At 44.0% G+C, this 11821-nt stretch overlaps 1 protein-coding gene across 1 annotated transcript in view; it reads left to right on the top strand.

The window, feature by feature from the left end:
• The first annotated feature begins 399 nt into the window (after nt 1–399).
• mtcl1 (microtubule crosslinking factor 1) overlaps nt 400–11821 on the top strand; it is a 73876-nt gene continuing 62454 nt past the window's right edge. Inside the window, 3 exon segments of the mRNA XM_084368620.1 lie at nt 400–1773; nt 5933–6157; nt 7155–7313. Coding sequence (XP_084224746.1) covers nt 919–1773; nt 5933–6157; nt 7155–7313 — 1239 coding nt within the window. The 5' untranslated portion in view covers nt 400–918.

Here is an 11821-nt window from a genome sequence, read left to right as displayed (position 1 = left end):
TTGCAAACAAAAGTTTATGATTCACATTAATACATTTTAAATCACAAATATATTTTACTTGGAATAAAACATTCTTCTCATTGTGTTTTTGATAGTTTTGCTATCAAACCTCTTACGTTTGACCACCAAAATGACAATTTTCTCAATTTTAATGCATTTTTTTCATTGAATTTTCCAGTAGATGTGTTTTTACTTCAGATTGGGGTCTTGGGGATGAAACCACTGATTTGAGGATCTGATTTCTGAGATTGACTTATAAGATTTTCCATACATAGAGGTGAGTATTAGTATCTCTTGAATCCATCTCTCCACCTCATGAGAAGGTGTTCGGCAGCCAATAGTGTGTGTGTCATTAGGGCATGCGCACCAAAGCGTGTCAGACCTGGTCCCAGAGAAAACAAGGGGTGTGCTTGGGCGCTTGTGAGGCTGGAGCGCATGCGCCCCGCAGAAAATCACGGGCGTCGAGCCTCACACCGCAGCGATTGCAGATCTTACATGTCAGATAGGAGGGAGTGGGAAGGGGGTGCGAGACACGGGGGCCCCGACACTCACAGCCCGGTGTAACAGAGGGATGGAGACCCGATCTGCGGAGGAGGAAGAGGGCTGACTCTTTTCTTCCCAACTTGAGCCTTACGAGCCCTGTCTGCAGATGCAACCTGTCTGTCATCCCATCCGTCCCAGTAATCCCTTTTTTTATTGCAGTGTTTCCTCCAGAGGGGACTACAATGACAACCTGGTGAATGCAGACGAGATGGAGTAAAACATCTTAGCCCGACGCAGGATGCGCATCCCCAACCCGACAAGGAAGAAGGTAGAGAGAGCTGGCTGTTTTTCTGGTGTCGCATGTCAGAGATTTTCCGCGGTGTTGTGGATTGATCGTTTCCTTCATCGCCCCCCTGCTGCCGGTGTCGGTGTATAATGGAGAGCTCCAATGGCTCTGGCAGCGACACCAAACCGCAGAACCACCAGTTGGAGAAGAAGAGGCTGAACCGAGCTCCTTCCCCGGCCAGACCTTTCCTCAAGGATGTGCACTCCCGCTCCACCAAACCACCTGCCATCGTACCCAAATCCCCCAAACTCAACAAGCAGCAGCAGTCTGCCTCACTGCCCTCCTTGGCCCATCCGAACCGCAACTCCAGGCGCAACACAACCGGGTCCAAGGAGAAACTAGCCACCGCAAAAAGTCACGCCAAGTCTTCTGTGGCGAAAAAGCCCATAAAGGTGCCCCAGCATGCAGCAGCCGAGCCCAAAGCCGCCAGCATCAAACCGGACAGCACCAGCAGTCCCGTCCTCACCAAGAGCAAGAAGGGGAAACTAGCCTCGGGGTCCCCGGGCCCTCTCAGCCATGGATCCCCGATCCGGGTACCGACCGGAGCGCCTCTCGGCCGGGTCAGCCAGACCGACAGCAGCTCAGACCTGTCAGACTGCCCGTCCGAGCCGCTGTCGGACGAGCAGAGGCTGGCACCGGCCGCTAGCAGCGACGCCGAGTCTGGTACCGGCTCCAGTGACCGGGATCAGCTGGGAGCAGATAATCCGCTGCGGGCAGAGGCGACCGGAGCGGCTGCTGATGCTCCGCTGCGCACAACAGAGGCTTCCAGCGCCAAGGGAAGCATGTCTCAGGCTCAGCCAGCTCCGGGGGCGCACGGAGAGAAACACAAGCAGGAGAAACCTTCATCAAGCGCACAATTCAGACTGCCAGGTACCAAGGATGTGACCGAGGAGGACCTGCTGCGGGAGGTTGAAGATTTGAGATCTGAAAACGACTACCTCAAGGTATGGCCGTGTTATCTCAACAAGTTACAGTCGTTTCTACTGTGCGTATTTGTTGCTGAGCACCCAGTTCAAAACTGCATTTAAAAAAAAACACCACATTTACCAGCAGGCTCTTGTAATCTCTCATCCAGAAGCAGCTGTTCCCCAGACAGGACCGGGATCTGTCTCTTTGCAGGACAGTCCCGCTTTCAGTCCCCATCATCACCTGTTTTTTTTTTTAAAGTGTCCTTGAGCAACTTGCACCTGCTCACTAATTAAAAGCATAATCTGAATGTATAATTTATTGCAATCTGAACGCTTTTCCTCTAATGCCCAGCTGTCAACCCCATGAAGTCCCTCTGTCGATTCTCCATCCATCATGTCGTCTTTTTAACCTTCCCATGGCTTCCCCCCCTGGATCTGACCTTTATTGATGGGACTTTTATTGGTAGTGGCTTCACCCCGGTGTGTGCTTAGACTTTTTTGTGTGTTATGTTGTTGCTGTCAAGTCTATTTTGACAGAAAGACTCAACATTTTGTCCCCCCTCTGTTGCATCTGGGACAGGGAGAGTAGCATGGTCTCCATGAACACATTGTCCTGAGGGATGCACCGTAGTTTCTAATCAGTGTCCTCTTCATTTTTCACCTATTGCACGAGGATCCTGTTTGAAGATACCATGCAGGATCCCCCTCCCCCCCTTCTTTAAGTAGGCTATCCCCCATAAGTTGGGGAGGGGAGGCAAACAGATAATGCGGCAAATAATCTTGCAGTTTTTCTTTCTTTTCTTTTTTTTTTTATCGGATGGCAGACAGGTTTATTTGTATGTTATTCTGAGTATTATTTCAAACTTGATCACGCATGTCTGTGTCTCTCTCTCTGGCTCGCTGGAAAACACAAGAGAGTTAATCAGCTTTGCTGGCTCTGGCTGTAATGGCTTTATCCCACAGGACTTGATAACAGTCAGATGTCCCATGTGTGTTGGGTTCAGGCACCCTCCTGCACGGCTGTCAGTCTGCCAGCTGGGACTCTGAGGTGGACTCCTCCACCTCCCCCACCCTCCAGGCCCCAAAATGTATGGGAGTACCCATCAGTGCCTCCTATGCTGCTCAGAGAAAAACATGTTTACCATGCTTATTCTATTTTTACTTCATCTGATTTATATTCTAGATTATATATTCATGTGTTTTTGTTGCTTCTGGTTGCATGAAGAGGAGAGCGCGAGGATTTCATCCTGTGTAGTGTCTCTACATAATTGGGTCAAGAAACTATTTTCTGGGGCTGAAACTAACAATTATTTTCAAATATTCTGATAATCGATGATTCGGTTTGAGTCATGAGTCAAGAAAAAGTTTGAAACATTTTCTGCCAGCTTCTCATAGATTTTCTCCTTTTCTCTATTTAATATAACTTTAAATTGAATATCTGTTGGTTTCGGGACTTTTGGTTAGACAAAACAAAACATTTGTCACTCAGATTTCGGTGCTTGTGAGAGGCATCTTTAACATTTTATTGAAGAAACAATTTGATTAATCAAGAAATGAATAGTCAGATTAATAGCTGCAGCCATAATTGTTTTCATTAACGATTAATCTACTAAATTCTTTTCAATCAGACAGGTAATGTCATGGTCTGTAATTTGTCAGATAATTAGTAAAAAAGACTATTGAAAGTTGATTTGATTATTAAATTCCATGTAAGTTTACTGTTTCAGTAGACTGGTGTCATCTTAGATAATTAAGTTTATTGTGCGTCTGTAAAAAAAAAAAAAAGTCCATAGCCACATCTGAGGGATCATTTCAAAAATGTGTGTATGTCGGCCGATATATCGACATCGACGTCAAAAAGAGTGTCGGTCGGGCTCTAAACTCAAAGACAATTTGGTTTCCCGTCACAAAAAACATAGAAAAGCTGCAAAGCTTCTATTTTCAGAAGCTGGAAGGTTTTTAGCATTTTTACTTGAAAAAAAAAACCAAAACATTGTTGCTGCTAGAATATTCCCTCAAACAAGTAAGCGATTGATACACTGACCATTTAACTTCTAATGATTTTTAAAAGCCTGGGTCCACAGCTTACAGTAGATGTTAATTATTGATGAGCTGATCGAGAGTGCATTTATTATAGATCATGAGCTTCTGATTATAAACCAGAGCCCGACCGATACTGGATTTTTTGGGCCGATACTGATATTAGGAAGTAAAGAAATTCCAATGTGGATATATCAGGTACATTTTGTTGTAATATATACATAAACGCACTTTTTTTTTGCAATGATCCCTAAAATTTAATCACCAAACACGTGACATCAGCGCACTGAAACAATAAAACTCACTGAGGATTTAATAATTGTTATTTCTGCAAGCATCTTTTTCTACATGATGTTTTGTTAAAAATAACATTGGAAAAGATTTATGCCGAGATCGATATATATTTGTGACAGGCCAATATCGTGCGATAATAGGTCAGGCTTTATTCTAAACTTCACAACATATATTTTGATAAGCCATTAAGTGTTTGAGGACTTGATGCTTTTCCTTGTCATTTGATAACAAATGAATTATCTTTGAGTTTTGGACTGTTGGATGGTAAAAAAGTAATCAACTAAGAGATCAATGATTAAAGTAATCATTCCTCGTGCTGTAAATGGAGGTAGACTTCTGGAACAAAAATATTAATTTTCTAATTATTGAGCACAGCTGCTGAGTGAAGATCTCCACAGTTAACACCCTTAAAGAGCTGACTAAGTACTGGTGATGACTCGGTGTTCACGCTCTCACAAACATCAGTGAGATCCTCTGACTGTACCTGCTCCCAGGATGCCGCTCAGCCTCTGGCTCTGCTTTTAACCTGGCCATCGATTAGGCCGACCCTGTGCGAGGTCATTAGCTCCTTCCTCCGGGGCCCTCCTCACATAACAATGGGCTCTGTGCTTTTCCAAATGAGGATAGATTTACTTTTCCTTAATTGACACACTCCTTCCTTCATTATTGTCTTTTCATCAGCTGCCAGTCAAACCCCTGGATTATCTGTCCCAGGGGAAATCTACTGAGCACACGGATTCCTCAGGATGGAGGCGAACTTTTACCCCCGAGGTTACCGAACAAACCGTCGTAGTACTACAGATAAATCTTCGTCTTTTAACCTCTATTCAAGCCTGCGCTGTTTCATGTTGGTAGAGATGGGGAAGATGAATGCATCCAATCCAAGAGATAAGATGCTTAGAGCCAGCTAGTAATGTTACATCACCAGCACTGAGAGTACTTGCATTACTGGAACTCATATGTAATCATATCAAAGCATTAGCATAATCTACAAAGGTATATTATATTGCATCTTCTTTATAAAAGCTTTATGCCTGAAACGCCAAAAAATTATTTGAGTTTATGTTGTTGAATTGAAAAATGTAAGTCCCTCTGGTATATTGAAAATGTGTAGATCAGCGTGTGAGCAAAATGTAAACCGCATTAACCTCTTCACTTCCTGTTTCCTTTTTTACATTTTACTAACATAAGAATTAAAGTTACGTCAGGGGCGTCCGACGTTTCAGTCTGTCACCTTTCTGTCTAACCCTTTTTTTTCTGTAGAGCTCTAAAGTCTGTCAGCGAAGGTTAAAAACTGCCATAAAAAGAAAAAGAAAAGGAATATATTTTTCTGACATATCCATGTCATCCATCCTTAAAAATATCCACTGTTGTCACTCAAACTGTGGTCACCGTTTGGCGGCCTTGCTGGTTGTAACAACGGCACCTCCATCCCCTTCCACATGCGAAAGTCAGCTAATAAGCCTTCGATGTGAACGTGATATGCCAAGTTTGGTACAAATGTCAACCTTGGACATATGTATGTGCTGTGTTCAGAAATGTTAACTGCTAACGTGATACTCTGGCGACTGGGTTGGTAAAAGTGAAGCATCGGAGTGCTGCAAGGAAACAGAAAACATAAAAGTACTTGCTGCTGTTTGCAAAGCAGAAAGCAAACATTAAAACGGAGTGAACGTGGAGTGAGCACTATTTGCAGCTCAGCGTTCTACTTCAGTGAATGCCAACTTTCATTGGTGTAAAAAAAGGAAAATCTAAACTTGTTGGCACTAATGTTGGATATCAACCTTCTGATCCATGATCATGGTGTGGAAGTGGTACTGAACCCAAGTTTGAGGCTCTGTATTCCCGTGTGCTCTCTCAGGATGAAGTGGATGAGCTGCGGGCGGAGATGGAGGAGATGCGAGACAGCTACCTGGAGGAGGAGGTGTACCAGCTGCAGGAGCTGCGGAGGGAACTGGACCGCTCCAACAAGAACTGCCGCATCCTGCAGTACCGCCTGCGAAAGGCAGAGCAGAAGAGCCTGCGGGTCGCACAGACCGGCCACGTGGACGGAGAGCTGCTCCGGAGTCTGGAGCAGGACCTCAAGGTCAGTGTCAGATTTTTTTGATTTCACAATTTTCACACCAGGTTATTACAAGTATTTCCACAGAATTGTATCATCGCCACTTGCTAAAGCTTAAAACTGAATCTTTAAGCGCTTCACTGAACCCAGACTAATGAAATATGGATTCTTAACTGGATTAGAAGTTTGAGAAAGTAGTGACTTTTTCGTTCAGACTGTTACAGGGCAGCAACTAACAACTATTTTCATGATCGATTCTTGTTGCAAGTTTCCCGCAGAGCAGACTTTGCACTAGCATGTCTTTGACGTCACATGCCTGCATGAACTGAAGGAACTGATTACAATGGGCCAGACAATTTGGAGCTGGTTCTAGATTACCATCCCTTGTCCCGATGCTGTCAAATGGCTTATTCTAGCTGATCATAAGTCCAAAACTTAAAGATGTTTAGTTCACTAATCATCTCGGCTCCACACTGTTTAAATGTATCGGTCAAATCAGCTGTGGATGACAGCATTGTGCATCGATTTAGTGATTTTTAACACAGATATATGCTTGATATGTCAGTCTAACCCTGTACAATCAGCTGCATACGTGTTTGGACAGTGGCACCACTTTCGGCTCTGTACATGGACGACCCAACACAATGGATTTGCTTTCAGTGCAGATCTTTAAGGGTATTGACACCAATATTGCGTGAACTGTGCAGGAATTACAATCATTTATATACACAGACCCCACATTTTAGGGCTCCACAGGGAATTGGACAAATTAAAGCTGACAGTCTGAACTGAAAACACACACTAACTGTTTTCTTTTAAATCATGTGGTGGTGAACAGAGCCAAAAGAACAAATGCTTTCCTCGTACTTATGGAGCTGACTCTACGTTTGTTGGTCTGTAGATGTGAGCCCTTATATGTATGTATGTATGGTGTATTGTGTGTATTAAAGGCACATATTATAAAATATTCATGTACCCATGTTGTATTACCTGTGTGTTTGTTCTGTCGCTGTGATCTCAGGTGGCCAAAGACGTGTCGGTGCGTTTGCACAACGAGCTGGAGAGCGTGGAGGACAAGCGCAGCCGGGCCGAGGACGAGAACGAGCTGCTCAGACAGAAGATCATCGAGGTGGAGATCTCCAAACAGGCGCTGCACAACGAACTGGAGAGGACCAAAGAGGTGAGGGGATAATTGTGGAAATGCTTTTTAGTACGCTGCAGCTCACTGAAGAAATTTGCTTTCATGCAAAAAGAGCTGTTATGTTTCCTGGCTCAGCTGTGATAAAGCAGACGACTGTCTTTTGCGGGGAAGGGGGCGAGATACGTGTCATACAGACGCCACCTCTGGCACTTCTCTATTTAAAATGCTTTAAGTGCTTTGGCCCCTCTCTCTCGCATGTAAACGAGGGGAAATCTCAGTTAATGTGAGTCTATTGCAGATCAATGGCGATCACCGGCCTGATCAGCAGGGTCACTGCACTGAATTAATTTCATCAATCACACAGACGCTCTGTGACGGCCGTTTCAAAACAATCGCTTTGTGGAACGATGCACAGACCGTCTGAGTGACTTCAGGCTACATGCATGGTATTTTTGAAACGATTATATGAAGATGTCCTTATTCACGGCTGAATTCTGGTAGAACAGTTGCAGAAGAGAAGGTTAGGTGCATTCAAACTTTGAGAATACTCCTGATAATCAGATAAAGCTACAGATAAAGCTCTGCCTCACAGCTGAGGTGTGTTAACAAGGTAACCTCCAGGTTCCCATAAACGTCTCTCAAGTTCAACAACTCCTTCAGCCAAGACTGATTTCCTCCTGATTAGCCGTGCAGAGTCAAAGCTGATATAAGTGTTGTCTCCGTTTTCGCTAGCTTCCTGTCCGTTGTGCAGTTAGCGGTCCTCTCCCTCCTCTCTACATCACCACACTTGCACAACTCCCTTCTTTTCTTCAGGCAGCTCTCTTCGCCTCTTTCTTTTCTTTAATCGGTTTTTCATCACTTGGCCTGTTTGGTAGTATAAGCCGTCACAGGGAGCACTGGAATTGGTAGCTTTCCCTGTTCTGCCCGAGAAGCGAGGACCGCCTCTTTATTGGATAAAGTGGGCAGGGATACCCGAACATTTCTTTTCTCTTTTACAGGAGGAGGAGAGACATGGGTTACTGACCATCACTCTATAACAGTGATTACTGTTGGATTAAAGAGCTACTTAACACTGATTTAAATCTGAAAAATAACACTTACAGCAGATTTCGCTTGCTTTACAGCTCGCATGCTGCTTTGGGAGACATAAACAAGAAGCATACAGTCATAAAGTTAGCCACAGGATACACCTGAGCCTTAATGTCAGCCTTGTTTGTAGACGTTTTGATTAACCTTCACCTAGCACTGTAACTATAATGTGCAGACACACTTCAAATACATTTTTTAAGTTAAAGTTAAAACATTTCTGGTTGATATGTTAGCATTAGAATCTCAGATAAATGTATTGTGAGCTACTGATGGTATTTGCACCCGTTTTGCTAACGTACAGAATTCCGACTTTTCTCTATGGACTTTTGCGTGACGCTACTCTCACGTTGATCAGCGGGCAGAGTATTTGCTTTGATAGCAGTGAAGGAAGGTTCCTCTCACAGGTAATAAGATGAGCGGAGGCTGTTCTCAGTGGGTTCAGCTGCTTAGACTAATCGATTCTGACAACAGCAGGTAACACACCGTCTGGCAATGAAGAGAAAGTAGGCTAATACCAGACCAGCCAGTACGGAGATGTGGCTTTCCTCTTGGCAACCGTGTCTGTTTTTATCACGTGTGCTGCTGGTTTGATTCCCAACTCGAGCCGCAGTGACTCTTAATGACCTCTGCTCCTCTGCACTGGTTGCGAGTCTATATTCTGAAACGGTTTATGACCTTACCTATCATTTTGTTTTTGAAGGCAACTCATCAGCCTCAGATGGAGCTGTACGTGCTCGTCAAGTGTAGATATGCTAATGCAGCATATGCAAATTCCAGCTTTTGTTGTCATAGCTTGACGCTGGTAAACTCTTGGAAGGAAATGACAGACGAGCAGTAAGATGACGAGTTATTTGCTGGTTCCAGACCCTTAATTCTGAGCAGTGCTGCGATACATAGAAACAGGATGACACAGACTCTGTTGTACACAGGGAAACAGGAGAGGGAGGCTCTGACAGCGGCTGCTCCAAATGATTGCAGATTTTTTTGTGTTCCCTCGAGGTTTGTCCCAGAAAAATACAAGCCGTCTCTGGATCTGCACTTCTGCATCATGTGACCGCATGCCCCCACCCCCCATTCCTTACCAGAGGTGTGCATTTACAATGCAGCGCCCCAATATTTTCATTTTGGCGTGGAATCCATGTTTTTTTGTCCAGTTAATCACCATGTACTCATTTAGAAATCCCGTGAAATTCATAAAGCACAGCAAGGTAGCCCATTTATCCGTTTACAGTTCATAGCAGGGGGGTGATAAGAGTATTTACATACACTTAGTCAGGGATGAATTTAAATAGATAAATCTAAGAACTTGCCCTTTGCTTTTGCAGTCACAGAGATAAATCTCAGTGACAGAGGAGAGAGGAGGAGCACGCTTTACTGATAAGAATGTGGTTCAACTGGACTGAAAGGTTGTTTCTTCCCCTTCCTGCTTTAATTAGATCTTGTACATTTTGACCCAGGTGTAATGTAACACAGTGAAAATCTTCCACTCACCTTTTGTTTTTTTACTTCCTTAATTCCCACAGTGGCACCGTGGCTCCAGACTACAATGCATGTTGTATCCTTACTTTGTTATCATCTATGAGTTAGTTAAAAGTATGAGCACCAAAAGTGCTTCAGTGCATTTGTTTAATATAAACGTGTTGTGCTGTCACATCAAGCTGCAGTTTACTCTTTAAAAGAACAGTTCACCGAACAATTCAGTCCTGATCTCCCCACCACTATGCCAATGGATAGTTGGGGGAAGTTTTGTAGTCCACAGAACATTTCTGGAGCTTCACAGCAAAAAGCATTCATGTTTTAAAACGTTAAAAAATCAACAAAAAGCCCCAAAACCTCAAATGGCTCCATACAGCTCATCCGTCGTAATCCTAGTCTCTGAAAGCCTCAAGATCTGAAATTTAGACCCGTTTTTTAAGATGAAATCAAGGGTGTAATTAACATCTTCTCAAATCATTTTGGGAAAATGTTCCTTTAACTGTTTCTCTGAGTCCTGTTTGTGTTGAGCTGCTCTATTCAAGGGCATCACTTTGTGTTGAAAAGGGACATAAGGGCTCAGGGGTCAGGGCTTTTAAATGGTTTCTAGGCAGCGTAATGAGGTGATTGTATAAGGTCGGTGTATGCAGTCACAGCGGGGAAAACAAATTGGTGCATCAACATTAATTTCTTCTCATTTCTTAATTAACATTTCTTGATGCTAACTATATTTCAGCACATTTTTAACTGATTATGCTTTTAAAAAGAGATGGGGGCAGAATTGATCCTTCAGAAAGTGGTTTGAACTTGTCCCCAGCGTCCTCAGTGTAAATGACACCTATGGCTCCATGTGCTCTGTCAGCTGTAAGCTATTAGCTGTTAACAGCTAACATCAAACCAGCGCTCCTCCTGCTGATTTATTGTTCGCATTATAGCATTATCAGGAAAAGTATACGGTGTTTCCCTGGTTGATAATGAGTTTTTGGATTTTAACACTTGTTATTTTTCGTAGGTCTCTGCTGTGTAGCCAGTGACAGTAATTGTGGTAACAGCATGAGAAGACGCACTCCGTTGCGGAAAGAGATAGTAACTCATATAAAAATACAAAAATCCCTTGCGTCCTGAAGGCTTCCTGGGGAAGAGCTCGTCTCAGGACGACGGGATGCCATGAGTCCTGAGCCGTGCGTGGCACCTGTGTCTCCTTCCATTTAGTTTTTTAAATGATCTTCTGCAGTCGTTTCATCACTAAAGTTAAGTGGTAACACACTTTCTAGAATACAAGCAAGTTTCTTCAGTTACTTTTCCTGTCACACTTTCTCACCACAGTGTTAAAAGGGCAGCTGACCTCAGACGTCTGGGCATCTCTGGCCTTTAAATCCCGTCTCCTCCTGTCCCTGTGCCTGCTCTCTTCTCTCAGAGGCTACACGGTGGGACTCTGGCCCAGAGATTGGCACCCCTGCATGGATTAATCCAACAAGAAGGCCTGTTATAAAACAGCATGGCGTGTTTCGGCTTCCCTGATGGGAGGGGACAGAGAGAGGGAGAAAGACAAAGAGGCAGAGAGGCAGAGAATGGCTGTAATCAGATGGCTGTAGGCCCTGTTTGCCTGCGATACGACCGCAGCTCCCCGGCTCAGACCTGATATTATTAAACAGTTTAGGAGGGCCGGTTGACAGGACCCTCTGTTGTTACTGTATTGGCTTGAAGAGCAAATTGCTGCCTCTGCCTTTGTGTGGTCAGTAAGCAGCCGAACAGCGATTGGTGGAGAGATTTTTCATCCCTCGTGACATTTGAAGAAAGGCCTGCTGATACGTGTAATGAAATGGAACTAATGAAACGTCAACGTGCATAACAGGAGCATCAGGTGATTTATTAGGTGCTCTCTGTCCCCTGTGTGATAAGTTCATCTTTCATTACAATAATCCGTCGTGCTGTTCTTTTCCTCCTCAGTGAGTATCAGATATGTCTCGTGTCAGATTTGTTGA

This window comes from Pagrus pagrus, assembly GCF_965226575.1.
Source record: "Pagrus pagrus genome assembly, chromosome: 12".
Classification (NCBI taxonomy): Eukaryota; Metazoa; Chordata; class Actinopteri; order Spariformes; family Sparidae; genus Pagrus; species Pagrus pagrus.
Note: the sequence above shows the minus strand (reverse complement) of the source record. Positions and strands in the feature narration are given on the sequence as shown.